This window comes from Marmota flaviventris, chromosome 16, assembly GCF_047511675.1.
Source record: "Marmota flaviventris isolate mMarFla1 chromosome 16, mMarFla1.hap1, whole genome shotgun sequence".
Lineage (NCBI taxonomy): Eukaryota > Metazoa > Chordata > Mammalia > Rodentia > Sciuridae > Marmota > Marmota flaviventris.
Window position 1 is genome coordinate 35,478,903 of NC_092513.1, and position 21,568 is coordinate 35,500,470.

Here is a 21,568-nt window from a genome sequence, read left to right on the forward strand (position 1 = left end):
TTAATATATGTTATACTTGAATATATCATAGGAATATAACTTTTCTAAATCTTTTGACACTTTTCCTTCATTTGGTTTGAATTTTAACTCAACTAGGTATATAATATCCTGTTCTTATCACCATTATATTTTACCCTGTTCTTACCTATTATGTCAATTCTACATTTTGTTTACATCTTTTATTCACATTTATTTTCATTTAGAACCATCAATAGATCTTTTAGGCATCTTTTTGATTCTCATATATAACATCAACAAATATACTAAGAGGGTCTCATGGACAGGGCCTCAATAAATCCCTCCACAATATAGGTAAGCCACTCGGAATGGGAACATATATGGTTTTCCCATTTAACACTACTAAAAAGACCCTGGTTGTTTTTCTGTAGTTTGTTTGTTTATGTTTTTAATACAGGTCTTGCTCTTGTTAGGATGCTTTAAACCTTAAAGGCACCATTAAAAAGAAGCTATAGTTAGCAGTTTGCCTTTATATTGCATGCCACTACATAGTTGAACAACATGCTATTTGTTTTGTATGTTGTGCTGAGAACTAATGAATATTATATCCTTTTGAAAATATACTTGACAATAGCATGAAGGGGGTGTCAAGCACATTCATCTCAGTAATCCTCCCCTGAAATAATGCCAGTGAATTTGCTTACAAGCTGAATTTGCTTACAAGTATTTTAAGTATGCTATACTTGAATTTGTCATAGAAATATGTAAGTTTTCTAAATCTTCTGACACTTTTCTGCATTTGGTTGGAACTTTAACCATAACTGAAATGTCATTCTTCATAGCTAACTTTTTTTTCTGAAACAATAAACTAAAAGAACATTTAAAACTACAGCCTTGTAATCATTTTCTACTAATACCTCATAATTATTTTCTATTTACTCAAAAGTCTATTGACTTAAAAAATAATATACCAGAAAAGGCAGGTAGAACACAAAAGCAAACACTTTTTTATCATATTTTATATAACATGTCATATTTAACTATGAAGCTACGTGTTTATTCATAAACAAGGAAATACATCTAAATATCCTTTACTCAAAGACAACACTTATTTTTCCATCCAGTACTGGGGATTGAACCTAGGGGCTAACACATGTCAGAGAGAACAGAGTTATCCTCAAGAAGCGGCAGGCTGGTGTGGAATGACAGAACCTGTGGTGGGTGAGAAAGGCATATAACACAAGGGAGCAGATCAACACGTGGAGTCAGAGGCAAAGGTAAGTGAGCACAACCACCAGGGATGGACTGGTATAGGACGTGAAAGCTTAAGTAGAGGGGGAGAATATCCAAGTAGTAAAAAGGACCCAACATCAAAGTCAGAACCAGAGGGAAGTAAGGAGGGCATTCTGACAGAGCACAGCCTGGACTAGAAAACAGAAAGAAGAGGGCATCCATGGGAAGGCGATCAATGGACTAGAATAGAGAGTCAGAGTTCCAGCAGGGTAAAGGAGGCTTCTGAGAAGTAGAGTGACGAAAAACAGAGATGGAGGATTAATGGCATACAGGGTGACTAAATTGAAGAAAGAAAAGAAAATTCTCTATGTCAGGTAAGAGAGTTACAATTATAAACACTCTTTCAGTCACTCATGAACATTTACCAAGACCATGACCATTGACCATCTACTAGACCATGAAACAAATTTCAAAAAAAAATTTTTAATTGGTCTTTCAACATAATAGAACCAAACTATATATGTCATTAATGGAGAGAGAAAGAAAAATCTCCAAACACTTTAGACATTTTACAACACAGTTTTAAGTAATCCACAGATCAAAGTATCAAAGAAAATTTTTAAAAACACACAGAACTGAATTGAAAATACAAGGAGAAAAAAAAAAAAAGCAGATGCAGAGAGCCATTTGTGAATGGGTCAGATTATTTAATACTACTTCCTTAAGACAGAGAAAGGATTATAAAAAATATGTTTGAGACAGCTTCTTAGTGTTTTAATTATTTCTCTGTTAAACAGAGTATAGAAGCATTCCTTCCTTGATAATGTTAAATTTGTACATTTTAGGTGATATGTAAAGTCTTTTTAAAGATTTTTCTCAAAGTTTTGAAAAGCTATTGACAAAGATCATGGTGTAATATGATGCAATGTTTTCTTATTTAAAAAAATTAAGCACATATGTAGTTAAGAAGTTGTTCCACATTTACAATTTAATCAAATAATTTTAAAAGAAAATATAAAAAGGGGTTTCACTAAGGTTTTCAGTAAAAACATTCTAAGAAATTTATAGCACTAAATACTTACATTAAAAACAGAATTAGTCTCTTAAGTTCCCACCTTAAAAAGAGTCTAGAAAAGGAAGAACAAAGTAAGCCAAAAGCAATGATAAGGAAAGAAATAATAAAAAGCAAACAATTTTTACAAATCAATAAGTAGAGAACAGGAAAAAATAGAAAAAATCAATGAAACAAAAAGTTGGTTCTTTGAAAAGTCTGTAAAACTGATAAACATAGTAAGATGACAAAGATACAAATCACTAAGGTGAGAAATAAAGCACTATAGATTCCTTGGTCATTAACAGGAAAATAAGGGACTACTATTAATAACTTTATGCTCATAAATTCAACAACTTAGAAGAAATGGAATAAGTCTCAAAACCACAAACTCTCAAGGCTCAATCAAGATAAAGCTGACAATGTGAATAACCTTATAACTTTTAAAAGACTAAACTTTTAATTTTAAAAAAATCTGCAAAAATAGATCTTCAGGCTTAGATGGTTTCACTGGAAAATATTAACAAACATTTAAGTAATAATTAACAGCAATTCCCTACCATTTGTTCCAGAAAAGAGAAGAAGAGGGAACAATTCCTGAGTAACTTATTGAGGTTAGTATTACTATGACACCAAAATCAGACAAAGATAGTACAAAAAAGAAAACCAGATCAATATTTCTCATGAAATTTAGTATAAAAATCCCCAACAAGATAGCAAATCAAATTCTACAACATATAAAAGAAATTATAACAAGTCAGATTTATTACAGGTATGCAAATCTGGTTTAACATTCAAAAACCAATCAGTATAATCTAGCATGACATAAGCTGAAGAAAACTCATATGATTATATTATATCAGTTGACACAGAGGGGGAAAAAAGCGCCCAACAAAATCCAGGAAGTAATCTGAATAAAAACTAAGAATAGAGTTAGGTATAAGAGGTGTATTCCTATAACCCAGGGAGGCTTAGGCAGCATGACAGCTTGAACCCAGTAGTTTAGGTTCAAGAAACCCAGCAATACCTCAACATTTTTTAAAATTTATTTATTCTAATTTGTTATACACGACAGCAGAATGCATAGTACACATGAAGAGAACAACAGTACACATACAGAGAACAATTTTTCTTGTCTCTGATTGTACACAAAGTAGAGTCACAACATTCATGTCTTCATACATATATTTAGGGTAATGATGTCCATCTCATTCCACCATCTTTCCTACCCCCATGACCCCTCCCTTTCCCCCCTATTTGCCCTATCTAAAGTTCCTCCATTCCTCCCATGCTCCCCCTTCCACCCCCATTATGGATCAGCATCCACATATCAAAGAAAACATTTGGCCTTTGTTTTTTGGGGATTGACTTACTTCATTTAGCATGATATTCTCCAACTCTATCCATTTACCTGCCATGATTTTATTCTTTTTTTTTTTTTTTTTTTAAAAATGTTGTTGTTTTTACTGGAGGCTCATGTGGCACATGACAGTTCATAAAATGGCTTCAGAGGAAGGGGGTTGAAGGAAAACAAAAATAAATTGGATGGGGAAGAAGCTGATGCCTCTGAACATAAGGGATTTTATTCTCTTTTAATGCTGAGTAATATTCCATTATCTATATACACCACAGTTTCTTTATCCATTCATCTATTGAAGGGCATTTAGGTTGGTTCCACAATTTAGCTATTGGGAATTGTGCTGCTACAAACATTGACGTGGCTGCATCCCTGTAGTATGTTGTTTTTAAGTCCTTTGGGTATAAACCAAGGAATGGGATAGCTGGGTCAAATGATGGTTCAATTCCAAGTATTCCAAGGAATCTCCATACTGCTTTCCAGATTGGTTGCACCAATTTGCAGTCCCACCAGCAATGTATGAGTGTACCTTTTTCCCCCACATCCTCGTCAACACTTATTGTTGTTTGCATTCTTGATAACTGCCATTCTGACTGGAGTGAAATGAAATCTTAGAGTAGTTTTGATCTGCATGTCTCTAATTGCTAGAGATGTTGAACATTTTTTCATATATTTGTTGATTGATTGTGTATCATCTTCTGAGAAGTGTCTGTTCAATTCCTTGGCCCATTTATTGATTGGGTTATTTTGGATTTTGTGTGTGTGTGTGTGTGTGTTAAGTTTTTTGAGTTATTTATATATTCTAAAGATTAGTGCTATATCTGATGTGCATGTGATAAAAATTTGCTCCAATTTTGTAGGCTCTCTCTTTACCTCACTGATGGTTTCTTTTGCTGAGAAGAAGCTTTTCAGTTTGAAACCATTCCATGTACTGATTCTTGATTTTTGCACTATAGGAGTCTTGCTAAGGAAGTCGGGGCCTAATCTGACATGATGAAGATTTGGATCTACTTTTCCTTCTATTAGGTGCAGGGTCTCTTGTCTAACTCCTAGGTCCTTGATCCACATTGAGTTGAGTTTTGTTCATGGTGAGAGATAGGGACTCAGTTTCATTTTGCTGCATATGAGTTTCCAGTTCTCCCAGCACCATTTGTTGAAAAGGCTATCTTTTCTCCAATAGATGTTTTTGGCACCTTTGTCTAGTATGAGATAACTGTATTCATGTGGGTTTGTCTATGCCCGCTATTCTGTACCACTGGTCTACATGTCTATTTTCCTGCCAATACCATGCCATTTTTATTACTATTGCTCTTTTTATTACTATAGTTTAAAATGGTATACTGATGCCACCTGCTTCACTCTTCTTCCTAAGGATTGCTTTGGCTATTTGGGTATCTTATTTTTCCAGATGAATTCCATGATTGCTTTTTCTATTTCTATGAGGAATGTCATTGAGATTTTTATTGGAATTACATTAAATCTGTATAGTGCTTTTGGTAATATGGTCATTTTGACAATATTAATTCTGCCTATCAAAGAACAAGGGAGATCCTTCCATCTTCTAAGGTCTTCTTTAGTTTTCATTGTAGAGGTACTTCATCTCTTTCATTAAGTTGATTCCCAAGTATTTTTTTTTAAGGCTATTATAAATGGGGTAGTTTTCCTAGTTTCTCTTTCAGAGGATTTGTCACTAATGTACAGAAATGTCCTTGATTTATGAGTGTTGATTTTATATCCTAGTACTTTGCTGAATTCATTTGTTAGTTCTAGAAGTTTTCTAGCGGAATTTTTTGAATCCTCTAGGTATAGAATCATGTTGTTGGCAAATATTGATAGTTTGAGTTCTTCTTTTCCTATTTGTATCCCTTTAATTTCTTTCATCTAATTGCTCTAGCCAGAGTTTCAAGAACTATGTTAAATAAAAGTGATAAAAGAAGGCATCCCTGGGTTGTTTCAGTTTTTAAAGGGAATGCTTTCAATTTTTCTCTATTTAGAATGATGGTGGCCTGGGGCTTAGCATAGATAGCTTTTAAAATGTTGAAATATGTTCCTATTATCCCTAGTTTTTCTAGTGTTTTGAACATGAAGGGGTGCTGCATTTTGTCAAATACTTTTTCAGCATCTATTGAGATGATCATATGATTTTTTATCTTTAAGTCTATGTGATGAATTATATTTATTGATTTCCGTATGTTGAACCAACCTTGCATCTCTGGGATGAATCCCACTTGATCATGATGCACAATCTTTTTGATATGTTTTTGTATTTGATTTGCCAGACTTTGAGAATTTTTGCATCTATGTTCATTAGAGATATTGGCCTAAAGTTTTCTTTCTTTGATATGTCTTTGTCTGGCTTTGGGATCAGGGTGATATTGTCCTCATAGAATGAGTTTGGAAGTGTTCCCTCTTTTTCTATTTCATGGAATAATTTGAGGAGTATTGGTATTAGTTCTTTATTGAAGTTTTTTATAAAACTCAGCTGTGTATCCATCTGATCCTGGGCTTTTCTTGGTTGGTAGGCTTCTGATACCATCTTCTATTTCATTGCTTGAAACTGATCTGTTTAACTTGTGTATATCATCCTGATTCAGTTTCGGCAAATCATATGACTCTAGAAATCTGTCAAGCCTTTGATATTTTCCAATTTATTGGAGTATAAATTTTCAAAATAATTCCTAATTATCTTCTGATTTCTGTAGTGTCCATCATGATATTTCCTTTTTCATCATGGATGTAATTTGAGTTTTCTCTTTCCTTCTCTTCATTAGCATGGATAAGGGTTTATCAATTTTATTTATTTTTTCAAAGAACAAAATTTTTGTTTTGTCAATTTTTCAACTGTTTCAATTTCATTGATTTTAGCTCTGATTTTAATTTTTTAATTTCCTGTCTTCTACTGCTTTTGGTGTTGATTTATTTTTCTTTTTCCAGGGCTTTGAGATGTAATGTTAAGTCATTTATTTGTTGACTTTTTCTTCTTTTAAAGAATGAACTCCATGATATGAACTTTCCTCTTAGTACTGCCTTCATAGTGTCTCAGAGATTTCAATGTTATATCAATGTTCTCATTTACCTCTAAAAATTTTTTAATCTCCTCTTTAATGTCTTCCACAATCCTTTGTTCATTCAATAGCATAATATTTAGTCTCCACGTGTTGGAGTCGCTTCTGTTTTTTATTTTATCATTGATTTCTAATTTCATTCCATTATGATCTGATAGAATGCAGGGTAATAGCTCTACTTTTTTGTATTTGCTAGGTGTTGCTTTGTGGCATAATGTATGGTCTATTTTAGAGACGGATCCATGTGCTGCTAAGAAAGTTTATTCACTCATTGATGGATGAAATATTGTATATAGGTCTGTTAAGTCTAAGTTATTGATTATATTATTGAGTTGTACAGTTTCTTCATTTAGCTTTTGTTTGGAAGATCTATCCAGTGGTGAAAGAGGTGTGTTAAAATCAACCAGTATTATTGTGTTGTGGTCTATTTGACTCTTGAACTTGAGAAGAGTTTGTTTGATGAATGTAGATGCTCCATTGTTTAGGGCATATATATTTATAATTGTTATATCTTGTTGACTTTTGGTTCCCTTAAGCAGTATGAAATATCCTTCTTTATCCATTTTGATTAACTTTGGCTTGAAATCTACTTTATTTGATATGAGGATGGAAACCCCTGCTTGTTTCCACAGTCCATGTGAGAGGTATATTTTTTCCCAACCTTTCACCTTCAGTCTATGGAAGTATTTTTCTGAGATGAAAATACGTATTATTGAAGGCAACATATTATTGGGTCTTTTTTTTGAAATCCAATCTGCCAGTCTATGTCCTTTGATTGTGAGTTTAGGCCATTCACATTCTGGGTTATTATTGAGACGTGATTTGTATTCCCAGTCATTTCTGTTTATTTTTGATAATTTAACTTGATTTGGTTTCTCCTTTGATTGATTTTTTCTTTAGTATAATACCTCCCTTTGCTGAATTTCATTATGGGTTTTTCATTTCCTCCTCATGGAATATTTTGCCAAGGATGCTCTATAGTGCAGGGTTTCTCACTGTAAATTCTTTTAAATTTTGTTTATCATGGAATGTTTTTATTTTGTCATCAAATCTAAAGTTTAATTTTTCTGAATATAAGATTCTTAGTTGGCATCCATTTTCTTTCAGAGCTTGGTATATGTCGTTCCAGGATCTTCTAGCTTTCAGGGTCTAGGTTGAAAAATCTGCAGACATTCTAATTGGTTTCCTTGTATATATAATCTGATTGCTTTCTTTGGTGGCTTTTAAAATTCTCTCCTTATCCTGTATGCTAGGCATTTTCATTATAATGTGCCTTGGTATAGATCTGTTGTGATTTTATACATTTGGTGTGTTGTAAGCTTCTTGTATTTGATTTTTCAATTCATTCTTCATGTCTTGGAAATTTTCTGATATTATTTCTTTGAATAGATTGTTCATTCCTTTGGTTTATAACTCTATGCCTTCCTGTATCCCAATAATTCTTAAATTTGGTTTTTTTATGTTATCCCATAATTCTTGAATATTCTGCTCATGGTTTCTTACTATCTTCACTGTGTGGTCAACTTTATTTTCAAGATTATATATTTTGTCTTCATTTCTGAGGTTCTACCTTCCAAGTGATCTAATCTGTTGGTGATGCTTTCTATTGAGTTTTTAATTTCGTTTATTGTTTCCTTCATTTCAAGGATTCCTGTTTGTTTTTAGCCTCTATGTCCTTCCTGAAGTAATCTTTTGCTTCCTGTATTTGCTTATGTAGCTCTTTATCGAAATAATCTTTTGCTGCCTGTATTTGCTCTCTTATATCATCCTTTAATTCATAGACCATTTTATTTATGTACATCCTGAACTCCTTCTCTGTAATTTCTTCTGCTTTGCTGGCCATAATTCTAATAATGTAGTATCTTGGTTTGTTTGGGGCACTTTCTTACCTTGTTTTTTCATGTTGTTCATGTGTCTTCTCTTCTAGCACTATGGATCTGAGGTGTTACAGTTTTTACCCTATAGTATCCCTGCAGGGTTCCAATACTTCTCCTTTAAGGGGGAGGAACAATATTAACAGATCCCAATACAAATAATATACAGCCTTAAACCAAATAGCTGCTATTAAGAAATTTATGGTTTTGTCACAATCTACAATATAAGCAGTAGGTTTGCAAAAGGGTCTATAGTTTCTGATGGTGGACAAATAGAGAACCAGGGGTGGGATGTAAAATGAGGGGTTAAGGAGGTATGAGGCAAGGATATAGAGTTATTAGATCTTAGGAAGCTTGAGAGAAGAATCTAAAGAAGTTGGCTAGTAGCAGGAGAAAAGAGAAAATTATTTTGGGGGAGATATGTAAATGGGAAGACAATAGAGAGAGTACAAAAAGCAAACATAAAAATTAAGAAAATGTAAAAATAAGAGAGAAAAGAATATACAATACAACAGTAATATACTATTCAGACATCCCAGTCCTTAGTAGCCTGATTCATGAAAAGTACTTGGTTTCACAAATGTTGTGGATGTGAAGGTGGGAGAAGGAAGGAAAAAAAGAGAGAGAGAGAGAAAAAAAACAATCTTGAAGGAAAATACAAGGATTGTTTTTGTTGAAGTTCAGTATCTTTCCTGCTTCCCTTCTCAGCCAACAGGTGAGGTTGTCTGTTGTTTGCTGGTATTTCCACCCTCAGGATGGTAAAGATTATTAGGGTGTGAGGTTTGGCTTGGGGGCAGAGCTCCTGGAGGTGGGATATAGTACTTGCTAGTCCCTAATGGGAGACTACACCCCAAGGATCTCCTTTGGGGCCCACTAGTATGATGTGGGACTTGGTCTTATCTCCTTATATCGCCTGTAGACCTCACAATTCCTGGTCTCTAATTTAGTCTCTAAACTGTATCTCACTCACCCTCTCTCTTTCTACTTCCTAATCAGGAACCTCTATCTCTGAAGGTCTTATGGCCTGTGTTCTGAGGACTGTGCACCTGTGGCGGAGAGCTGTTTAGTAATGGGCAGTTCAGGGCCAGGCTTTGCAATCTATGGACTGGCTGTGTACCATAAGCACTGTGCCAGGTTAGTGGCTGCGGGGGATAGGGCGGAGTTGGGGACTATAGGTACCTTGATATTGCTTCCAGGCCCCAAGCAGGTGTCCCAAGCTGGGAATTGCCCCAACTATACATGGTGACAAAGGTATACCAAGATGGAGGCGGGTGCTTTCACAGATGGGGTATAGGGTCAGGTTGGGCCAGCTGCGTGGGAGTGTTCAGAGATGCAGCTCTATGGCATGCAGTGTGTGGCTGGCAGTGGTCTCCAGACCCTGTCCAGTGTCCCCAGGTGTGTGTAGGGGACTATGATAGTGGCTATAGTGTTCCAAGATGGAGGCTACCGGAAGTCCCATTTTGGTAGATGGGGGTCCATACGGGAGCAGCAGCCAGGATTCCTGTGCAGATGGGCAGCCAGGGGTCCCTTGCACGTGTTGATGCCAGTGGTTCTACTCAGGCATGGTGGCCAATGGGTGAGCTTCTGGGAGTTCTGTGCTGACGCTGAGGTCTGGAGACCTGCGTGGGAGCAGCTGTGGGGGTTCTTCTAATAACTTACAGAGAAACAGTATTCCCACTACTAGAATCCCAGGTCACAGAGTGAAACAGAATACAGCCTCCCTCTAGCATGCCATCTTGGATCCACTCAACTCTTAAAAAAAGAAAGTAAAAACAAAAAACTAGGAATAGATAAGGAACTTCTTCAATCTGATATACTATCAAATTATAAAACTACAGTAGTTAAATTCAGACTTGATGATAGACTGAATGCATTCCCACCTAAATTTATAAATATTACAAGAATGTCCTCTCATAATTCCTATTCACATAGCACTGGAAATCTTAGCCAGCAGCATAAGTCAAGAAAAGGAAATTACAGACATATACTTTGGAGAGAAAGTAATAAAAGTGTCTATTTGCATTAATTATAATTATGAAAAATAATAATTATGTCATAATTTATAACAATAATAATTATGACATAAAAGAACCTCAAGGAATAACAGCAAAACTAGAATTAATATGTGAATTCATCAGGGTTTCAGAAATCAAGATTAAAATATAATTCAATCACGTCTATATACTATGAACAAATATATAAAAATCCAAATTAAAACCATAATACCATTTATAATTACCCCAAAGAAAATTAAATATTTAGATGTAAATGTGAAAAAAATGTGTATAGGACCTATATCCTGAAAGTCACAAAGGAATATAAAACTTCAATAATTGGAGACTAGCATATTCATGGATTAGAAGACTCAAGATAGGAAAGACTTCATTTCTTCCTAAAACTGATCAATAGCTTGATGTAATATATATTAAAAAATCAGCAGAGTTATGAAAGAGTTTGACAAAGTCATGCCAAAATTATTACAGGAAAGAGTAACACTAGAAAAACTAAAAAAAAAAATTGGAAGAGAATCATAAAGTAGAAGGCATCATTCTACTCAGTATTAAGGTTTATTATTCTGCATCTGTACAGTAATTAGATCATTGGAAAAGGGATAAACACCTAGATCAATGCAAACCAAGGAACCCAGGAAGAGACCACACAAACATGACCCATGCTGAAATCTGGCAAACATTCACAAAAAAATTTCAACAGGACTGGGGATGTGCTCAGTCAGTGGTAGAATGTTGATCTGGCATGTGCAAGGCCCTGGGTTCAATCCCCAATATTAAAACAAACAAACAAAAAAACTCAACTTAGACATCACACAGTATGCAAAATTAACTCAAAATGAATCATGAACTTAAAAGAGAAAAAAAATGTTAGAATGATCTAGTTGAGATGAAAAACTTTTGTTTTATAAACTTTTTGTTTTTATAAGACTTTTTGTTTATCCTGGGAAAGGATGAAGAGGCAAGCTACAGACCAGAAAAAAATAACTGGAAACTACATAGCCTACAAAGGATAAGTAACATATAAAGAACCTCAAAACCCAACAATAAAAAAGCCCAAACATCCAGTAAGAAAAAGAAAATGAATAAACAGACATTTCACTGAAAAAATACAGTGGAAATAAGCATATGTAAAAATGTCCAACCTCACTGGCCATTAGATAAATGCAAATTAAAATCAAGATGAGATATTAGCAATAAGCACCTATGAGACTTGCTAAAATAAAAATTAACCACAACAAATTTGTTAGCGAATTCAGAGGACCTCGACCTCTCTTGCATTGCTGAGAATATGAAATGGTACAATCATTGCGGAAAGTAGTTCAGAAGTTTCTTACAAGCATGCACTTAGGATACAATATCCCAAAGAATTGTATGTTTACACAAAACCTATACATGAATGTTCAGAGCAGCTTGGTTTGTACCTGTCAAAAACTAGACACAACCCAAATGTTCTTCAAAAAGTGAATAGTTAAACAAACTGTACTACCTCTACACTATGGAATACCATAGAGCAATAAAAAGAAACAAAGTATTAGAAAATGTAACAACTTGGATGGATGTAAAGAGAATGATGATTGAAAAAATCCCATCTTAAACAGTTACATACTATATGATCCCATTTATACAACTTTTTTGAAGTAACAATTAGAATAGATGGAAAGAAGATTAGTGGTAGCTTGGTATTAGGTTAAGGGCTAAGAAGGAAAACAGTGTCTAAAAAGACCTTGTAAGTGTATTTATTAAAAAGACAACAAGAGTAATCCTTGTAGCAGGACTGTTTTGTATAGTGATTGTACACAAAAATCCACATGTGATAAAGTTTCATAAAAACAAATGCACATTCAATGAGTACTTAAAATTGATGAGATATGTAAAACATTAATGAAATCTTTCAATGTTGATACTATACTATAGTCAATCAAAATATTATCACTGGCAGGCTGGGGTTGTGGCTCAGTGGTATAGCACTTACCTAGCATGTGTGAGGCACTGGTTTCGATTCTCAGCACCACATATAAATAAATAAAATAAAGGTCCATCAACAACTAAAAAATATTTTTAAAAAATATTATCACTGGCAAAAACTGGGTAAAGTTGTAGGATATTGTACTATAGTTCAGCAAAATATCACTGCTGATAACAGGGTAAAGGGATGTGTTCTGTCTGTATTATTTGTAAAAACTGCCAAGTAAATCTATAATGATCTCAAAACAAAGTCTTTTTTTGGTGTGAAACAAAAGAGTATCATGTTGCTACTTCATTTTATTTCTGAATTTTGGATAAGAATAAAATAAATATTCATGCCTCTGATATTGATAAAAATAAAAAAATGAAATAAATACTAAGCTAAATAAATAATTAGGGCAGAAAGGGTAGTTTATTCTTAAATAAGAATTCCAATTAATGTGAAACAAATATGGAAAATAGAGTAAATATTAGAAGATCACTGTAATAGCTATAACAGGCAATGGTTCTATGGATAGATGTTACTGAAAGTCAGTTTCAGAGCAAACAGTATATTGGAATAGTTCCAGTGGATCTTTCCCAAAATATGTGCTTTGGTTTGGCTAAGCATCTTTGAAAGTCTCATGTGTTAAAGGTTTGGTCCCAGCTCATGATGCTACTTACTGGAAGATGGTGGAACCTTAAAGAGGTAGGGCCTAGGGGAAGGAAGTTAGGTCATTGGAGGTAGGTCCTTGAAAGGAGGTGATATTTTGGATAACAGTCTTTTTATTAAAAGTCTTTACTCCTATAAGATCAATGACATAATGACATCAAAACATACTGGCAATTTTCTGTTTTCAAAAAGAGCTGTCTCTCATATAATAATGCATTTCATAGAAGGTCCCCCAACCTCACCTGGCCAATTCTTTAATTAAGTTTGCAATGCGTCTTTTGTCTTCCAGACATAAATCCTTTAATGATACACTCTTCATTCCTCGCTCGCAGAAATTCTAAAACAAAACAAAACAAAATCTTTTGGTTAACTTTTTCTAAAAATATTTTTTAAATCTTTTGAAAATCCTATTAAAATAAGCATGGAAAGTAAAATTTCTTAGATATCTTTCATCTACTAGAACACCATTTACCTGTTTTTTTAAATCTACTGTGAGCTCAAAACAGACTAAGGAACTGATGATGAACCAGAGAATACCAGGGAATTTACACAGAAAGTGACACAAGAAAAACTTTAAAAAAATGTTCCTACTAAAATATTAGAAAATATTAGGAAAACAACTTTCCCTTGGTGAATGTCACAAGAACAAGTGCCTAATAGAAGATAGTGAGGCCATGTGTTGTGGCGCACACCTGTAATCCCAGCAGCTTGGGAGGCTGAAACAGGAAGATCACCAGTTCAAAGCCAGCCTGAGCAACAGCAAGGTGCTAAGCAATGCAACGAGACCCTGTCTCTAAATAAAATAAAAAATAGATCCCATGCAGGCATCCCTCAGTGCTGAGAGCCTCTCGCCCCGCAGTGCCACATGATTCCGTGGGGGTAGAGGGGTCCGCCTGCCAGTGGAGAAGCGGGCTCCTCTGTGCTACCCGAGGTCCAGCGGTGTTTTGTCGTCTGCCTGGGGCTAAAGCCCTTTATGATCCCATCTTTGCTGCTCTCCAGGGAGGAAGACCCTCCACCTCCCCGGGTGCCCAGCGAGGATGCCAGGCCCGACCACCCTGCCCACGTGGCCTGCAGCACAGCGCTCCTGGTGGCCGTCCCAGAACGTTTCCCCTGGAGCCCCCGCAAGGAGAGCCGCAGTGGCCTCCTCATCCACAAAAAGTCTGAGCTGACCTTCTTCCGGAATCTTCACCAGGGCTGATCTGAGGACTGTCAGAGAGAGAGTTCAGGGGTAATTGGTGCTAACTTGCTCTGGACGTGCGGGACCTCAGGCTCAGTAAAGTGCCCTAACCGGAAGCACGTGCAACACACAGTTCACCATGTAATGCTGCTGAAATGGGGTCCCATTTAGGAGGAGGAAACCCAGTCCTTGCCCTCTGCCAGGAGGATGAGGCTGGCCCAGGTGTCCATGGCTGGAGGAGGAGTCATCTGATTTTGGCAGGGCCATGTGCTCAGCAGGAGCTGGGGACACCGGTTACCTGTTAGTGTTGGGTGACAGTGGGCAAAGCAACACGTGAGAACACTGCCCAGGGTGGTTTAAAGAAGAATCACTAGAGGCCCTTCCACCACTGAGTTAAAAGTGGGACTTTGGACAAGCGCCTCGACCTCGGCCTGAGAACTACTCTTCTAAGAGTTCAGAGAGATCCAACATGGTGGCGGGCACGGAGAGATCAAGTCTCTGACCTCTTCAGCTGCGCGGGCATAGGGAGTCGTAAACTGTCTAAATGCTGTTTGCTCAGGATCACTAGGCAATGCTGAGCTGACATGGATCTGGGGCGAACAGTCTGGGCCCCTCAGAACACACACCGAGCCCGGATCGGCTGCATTCAAGCTCCAGTTCACCTGCTTCTTGTGACTCAGCAACTAACGATCCCGCTGAAATAACTGGTCGGCCCCTCTGAACTTACAGAGATAAAAGCCAACCAAGCCTTCATAGGCAGTGGCCACAGGATTGAAACGGGGCTTGGGAGAGACAGTCAGGACCCACCCGTTGCATTGGTCACCCGGCAAAGGGAACGAACGGTCACCATTTGCATGGGATACCACCATGGCAGAGAACTGACGTCACGGGCGGAGGAGATAACTTCATTGAAACCAGCGCGACAGGTGTGTAATCCCCTAGGCATCTCTTTCCACACAGCGGGGAAACCTTAAGGGCCCCTCCCAGCTCTCCCGTAAGGGCCCCTCCCAGCTCTCCCATGAGCGCGGTAGCCAGACCAAGGGAATCAGGAGTGGCGCGGGACTCGCGGCACGTAACTCCCAGCTACCGCTCCCACCAATGCTGACAACTGAGGTCTCTTGCACCAGCTACCGGGGGCGTGGCTACCAGAGGGCAAGCAAATTCGCTGGGAGTTCTCAGCCCCAAGCTCTACAAACTTAGGGTCTGAGGGAGGCAAACAGGGAGAGTGTGCCCAGGCGTTAATGAAAACAGGGCTCCCAGGAGAAGCAGACCTGGCATGTAGCCAGTATTGTGGTGAGCGTCACAGGTGAGCAGGGCCTGGCTTGAGGAAACACAAGAGAAGGCCCTAGGCACTCAGGATTGGAGACCCGCCCAGTCTGGGAGGAAGAGCTGCGGCACAGTGATTGGTTCCCACCTATTGAGAGGAGAAGCTTGGCCCAGTGGGCACAGCTACACCTACTGGAAGAGAAGTTAATCGAATACTATGACTGCATTTATTATTATTTTTTTTCTTTCATTTTCATTTCTTTGTTGTTGTTGTTGTTCTTTAACTTTTTATAATGTTTTTAATGTTTTTTAATTTTTTAATTTTATTATTATTATTATTTTAAATTTTAATTTTCATTTTTATTATGACTATTATTTTTTTAAAAAATTTTTTTTCTTTCTTTCTTTTCTATTTTTTTTCTTTTGTCTTTTCATTTCTTTTCAATTTTCTTATTCCCCCTTCCTTGAATTCTACCTGCCTACTCTCATTCTCTTTAGTGACTTCTTCCCTTCCCTTCTAATATCTTTCCTCCCAAGCATCAAATAAATTTATAAGAGTAAACAGTAACTCAGCAGTCAAACAGAACAAGAAGTAACATGAGCAGCATAAAAAAGCAAGGAAGAAAAGGAGTACAAACAATGAAGGACAGCCTAAATATTCAGGAGGACCTAGAGTCATCAGAAAAATGGTCATATAAAGAACTCAAGGAATACCTTAGACAGATGGAATGGAACCTTAAAGAGGATACGAGACAGCAAATCCAAACAGTGAAAGAACACACTGAAAATGAATTACATAAACAGATAAAAGAAGAAGTTAAGCATCTTTATCAGGAGATAGAGATTATAAAAAAAAGCAATAATTCTAGAAATGAAGGAAACGATAAACCAAATTAAAAACTCAATTGAGAGTTATCACTAACAGAGTGGAGCAAGTACAAGCCAGAACGTCAGATAATGAAGACAAAATATATCATCTTGAAAAGAGTCTAGCCAACTCAGAAAGGCTGGTAAAAAATCACGAGAAAAACATCCAAGAGATATGGGATAACATAAAAAAACCAAACTTACGAGTCATCGGGATAGAGGAAGGTACAGAGATTCAAACCAAGGGAATGAGTAACCTGCTCAATGAAATAATTACAGAAAACTTTCCAGAAATAAAAAAGGAAACGGATATACAAATTGTAGATGCATATAGGACACCGAGCACACAAAATCACAGTAGACCAACGCCAAGACACATTGTTATGAAGATATCCAATATACAGAACAAAGAGAAAATACTAAAAGCTACAAGAGAAAGGAGGTATATTACATTCAGGGGTAAACCAATAAGGTTAACAACGGATTTTTCATCACAGACGCTGAAAGCCAGAAGATCCTGGAACAACGTATTTCAAACACTGAAAGACAATGGATGCCAACCAAGAATTCTGTATCCAGCAAAATTAAGCTTCAGGGGGGCTGGGGATGTGGCTCAAGCGGTAGTGCGCTCGCCTGGTATGCATGCGGCCCGGGTTCGATCCTCAGCACCACATACACACAAAGATGTTGTGTCTGACGAAAATTAAACAATAAAAATTATTAAAAAAAAAAGCTTCAGGTACGACAACGAAATTAAAATGTTTCATGATAAACAAAAGCTAAAAGAATTTGCAGCCAGAAAACCAGCATTGCAAAGCATCTTGAGCAAAACACTACACGAGGAAGAAATGAAAAACAATAACCAAAACCATCAGTGGGAAGTGCCTCTGTAAAGACAGAGGGCGGGGGGAAAGCTAATCATGGAGAAACAAACTAAATTTAAAAAAAAAAAGAAGAAGATAAATAATCAAACATGGCTGGAAGTACAAACCATATATCAATAGTAACTCTAAACGTTAATGGCTTAAACTCTCCAATAAAGCGACATAGGCTGGTAACATGGATTAAAAAAAGAAATCCAACAATATGCTGCCTCCAGGAGACACATCTGATTGCAAAAGACATACACAGGCTGAAGCTGAAAGGTTAGGAAAAAATATACCACGCACACGGTCCTCGTAAGCAAGCAGGGGTGGCCATCCTCATATCAAATAAAATCGACTTCAAGACTAAGTTAATCAAAAAGGGATAAGGAAGGACATTATATACTGTTAAAAGGAACCATTCACCAACAAGAAATAACAATTATCAATATTTATGCACCAAATAATGGTGCTGCAACGTTCATAAAACAAATTCTCCTCAAGTTCAAGAATCAAATAGACCACAACACAATAATTATGGGTGACTTCAACACACCTCTCTCATCATTGGACAGATCCTCCAAACAAAAGTTGAATAAAGAAACTATAGAACTCAATATCACAATCAATAACTTAGACTTAACTGACATATGTAGAATATAACAACCATCATCAAGTGGATATACTTTTTTCTCAGCAGCACATGAATCCTTCTCAAAAATAGACCATATATTATGCCATAGGGAAACCCTCAGTAAATATAAAGGGGTGGAGATAATACCATGCATTTTATCTGATCATAATGGAATGAAACTGGAAATCAATGATAAAAGAAGGAAGGAAAAATCCTACATCACATGGAAAATGAACAATATGTTACTGAATGATCAATGGGTTACAGAAGACATAAAGGAGGAAATCAAAAAATTCTTAGAGATAAATGAAAATACAGACACAACATATCGGAATCTATGGGACACAATGAAAGCAGTTTTAAGAGGGAAATTCATCGCCTGGAGGTCATTCCTCAAAAAAAGGAAAAACCAATAATTAAATGAGCTCACACTTCATCTCAAAGCCCTAGAAAAGGAAGAGCAAAACAACAGCAAATGTAGCAGAAGGCAAGAAATAATAAAAATCAGAGCGGAAATCAACGAAATTGAAACAAAAGAAACTATTGAAAAAATTAACAAAACTAAAAGTTGGTTCTTCAAAAAAATAAATAAGATCGACAGACCTTTAGCCATGCTAACGAAGAGAAGAAGAGAGAGAACTCAAATTACTAGCATACGGGATGAAAAAGGCAATATCACAACAGATGCTACAGAAATACAGAAGACAATTAGAAATTATTTTGAAAACCTATATTCCAATAAAATAGAAGATAGTGAAGACATCGATAAATTTCTTAAGTCATATGATTTACCCAGACTGAGTCAGGAGGATACTCACAACTTAAACAGACCAATATCAATGGATGAAATAGAAGAAGCAATCAAAAGACTACCAACCAAGAAAAGCCCAGGACCGGATGGGTATACAGCGGAGTTTTACAAAACCTTTAAAGAAGAATTAATACCAATACTTTTCAAGTTATTTCAGGAAATAGAAAAAGAGGGAGCTCTGCCAAATTCATTCTATGAGGCCAACATCACCCTGATTCCAAAACCAGACAAAGACAACTCAAAGAAAGAAAACTACAGACCAATATCTCTGATGAACCTAGATACAAAAATCCTCAATAAAATTCTGGCGAATCAGACAAAAAGGCACATCAAAAAAATTGTGCACCATGATCAAGTAGGATTCATCCCTGGGATGCAAGGATGGTTCAATATACGGAAATCAATAAATGTTATTCACCACATCAATAGACTGAAAGATAAGAACAATATGATCATCTCGATGGACGCAGAAAAAGCATTCGAAAAAGTACAGCATCCCTTTATGTTCAAAACATTAGAAAAACTAGGGATAACAGGAACTTACCTCAACATTGTAAAAGCTATCTATGCTAAGCCTCAGGCTAGCATCATTCTGAATGGAGAAAAATTGAAGGCATTTCCTCTAAAATATGGAACAAGACAGGGATGCCCTCTATCACCACTTCTATTCAATATAGTTCTCGAAACACTGGCCAGAGCAATTAGACAGACGAAAGAAATTAAAGGCATAAAAATAGGAAAAGAAGAACTTAGATTATCACTATTTGCGGGTGATATGATTCTATACCTAGAAGACCCAAAAGGGTCAACAAAAAAACTACTAGAACTAATAAATGAATTCAGTAAAGTGGCAGGATATAAAATCAACACGCATAAATCAAAGGCATTTCTGTATATCAGCGACAAAACTTCTGAAACGGAAATGAGGAAAAACACTCCATTCACAATATCCTCAAAAAAAATAAAATACTTGGGAATGAACCTAACAAAAGAGGTGAAAGATTTATACAATGAAAACTACAGAACCCTAAAAAGAGAAGTAGAAGAAGATCTTAGAAGATGGAAAAATATACCCTGTTCATAGATAGGCAGAATTAACATCATCAAAATGGCGATATTACCAAAAGTTCTCTATAGGTTTAATGCAATGCCAATCAAAATCCCAACGGCATTTCTTGTAGAAATAGAGAAAGCAATCATGAAATTCATATGGAAAAATAAAAGACCCAGAATAGCAAAAGCAATTCTAAGCAGGAAGTGTGAATCTGGAGGTATAGCAATACCAGATCTCAAACTGTACTACAGAGCAATAGTAACAAAAACAGCATGGTACTGGTACCAAAACAGGCAGGTGGACCAATGGTACAGAATAGAGGACACAGAGACTAATCCACAAAGCTACAACTATCTTATATTTGATAAAGGAGCTAAAAGCATGCAATGGAGGAAGGATAGCATATTCAACAAATGGTGTTGGGAAAACTGGAAATCCATATGCAACAAAATGAAACAGAATCCCCTCCTCTCGCCATGCACAAAAGTTAACTCAAAGTGGATCAAGGAGCTAGATATCAAATCAGAGACTCTGCGTCTGATAGAAGAAAAAGTTGGCTACGATCTACATATTGTGGGGTCGGGCTCCAAATTCCTCAATAGGACACCCATAGCACAAAAGTTAATAACAAGAATCAACAAATGGGACTTACTTAAACTGAAAAGTTTTTTCTCAGCAAGAGAAACAATAAGAGAGGTAAATAGGGAGCCTACATCATGGGAACAAATTTTTACTCCTCACACTTCAGATAGAGCCCTAATATCCAGAGTATACAAAGAACTCAAAAAAATTAGACAATAAGATAACAAATAACCCAACCAACAAATGGGCCAAGGACCTGAACAGACACTTCTCAGAGGAGGACATACAATCAATCAACAAGTACATGAAAAAATGATCACCATCTCTAGCAGTCAGAGAAATGCAAATCAAAACCACCCTAAGATACCATCTCACTCCAGTAAGAGTGGCAGCCATTATGAAGTCAAACAACAACAAGTGGTGGCGAGGATGTGGGGAAAAGGGTACTCTTGTACATTGCTGGTGGGACTGCAAACTGGTGCGGCCAATTTGGAAAGCAGTATGGAGATTCCTGGGAAAGCTGGGAATGGAACCACCATTTGACCCAGCTATTGCCCTTCTCGGGCTATTCCCTGAAGATCTTAAAAGAGCATACTACAGGGATACTGCCACATCGATGTTCATAGCAGCACAACTCACAATTGCTAGACTGTGGAACCAACCCAGATGCCCTTCAATAGATGAATGGATAAAAAAAATGTGGCATTTATACACCATGGAGTATTACGCAGCACTAAAAAATGACAAAATCATGGAATTTGCAGGGAAATGGATGGCACTAGAGCAGATATGCTAATCCCTAAAAAACAAATACCAAATGTCTTCTTTGATATAATGAGAGCAACTAAGAACAAAGCAGGGAGGAAGAGCAGGAAGAAAAGATTACATTAAACAGAGACATGAGGTGGGAGGGAAAGGGAGAGAAAAGGGAAATTGCATGGTAATGGAGGGAGACCCTCATTGTTATACAAAATTACATATAAGAGGTTGTGAGTGGAATGGGAAAATAAACAAGGAGAGAAATGAATTACAGTAGATGGGGTAGAGAGAGAAGATGGGAGGGGAGGGGAGAGGGGATAGTAGAGGATAGGAAAGGTAGCAGAATACAACAGTTACTAATAGGGCATCATGTAAAAATGTGGATGTG

The 21,568-nt window shown here is 36.6% G+C and overlaps 1 protein-coding gene across 4 annotated transcripts in view; it reads right to left on the bottom strand.

The window, feature by feature from the left end:
- Window positions 1–21,568, bottom strand: part of Kiaa1328 (KIAA1328 ortholog) — a 274,232-nt gene that overhangs the window by 238,374 nt on the left and 14,290 nt on the right. For 2 of the 4 annotated variants that reach the window (XM_071602797.1, XM_027935755.2), the window contains exon 4: window positions 13,410–13,504. The exons of 1 other annotated variant lie outside the window; for it this stretch is intronic. In XM_071602797.1, the coding sequence (XP_071458898.1) occupies window positions 13,410–13,504 (95 nt within the window). Of the gene's footprint in view, window positions 1–12,522; window positions 12,546–13,409; window positions 13,505–21,568 lie in introns of those variants that run through there. One more of the 4 variants, XM_071602800.1, reaches the window with a different exon arrangement.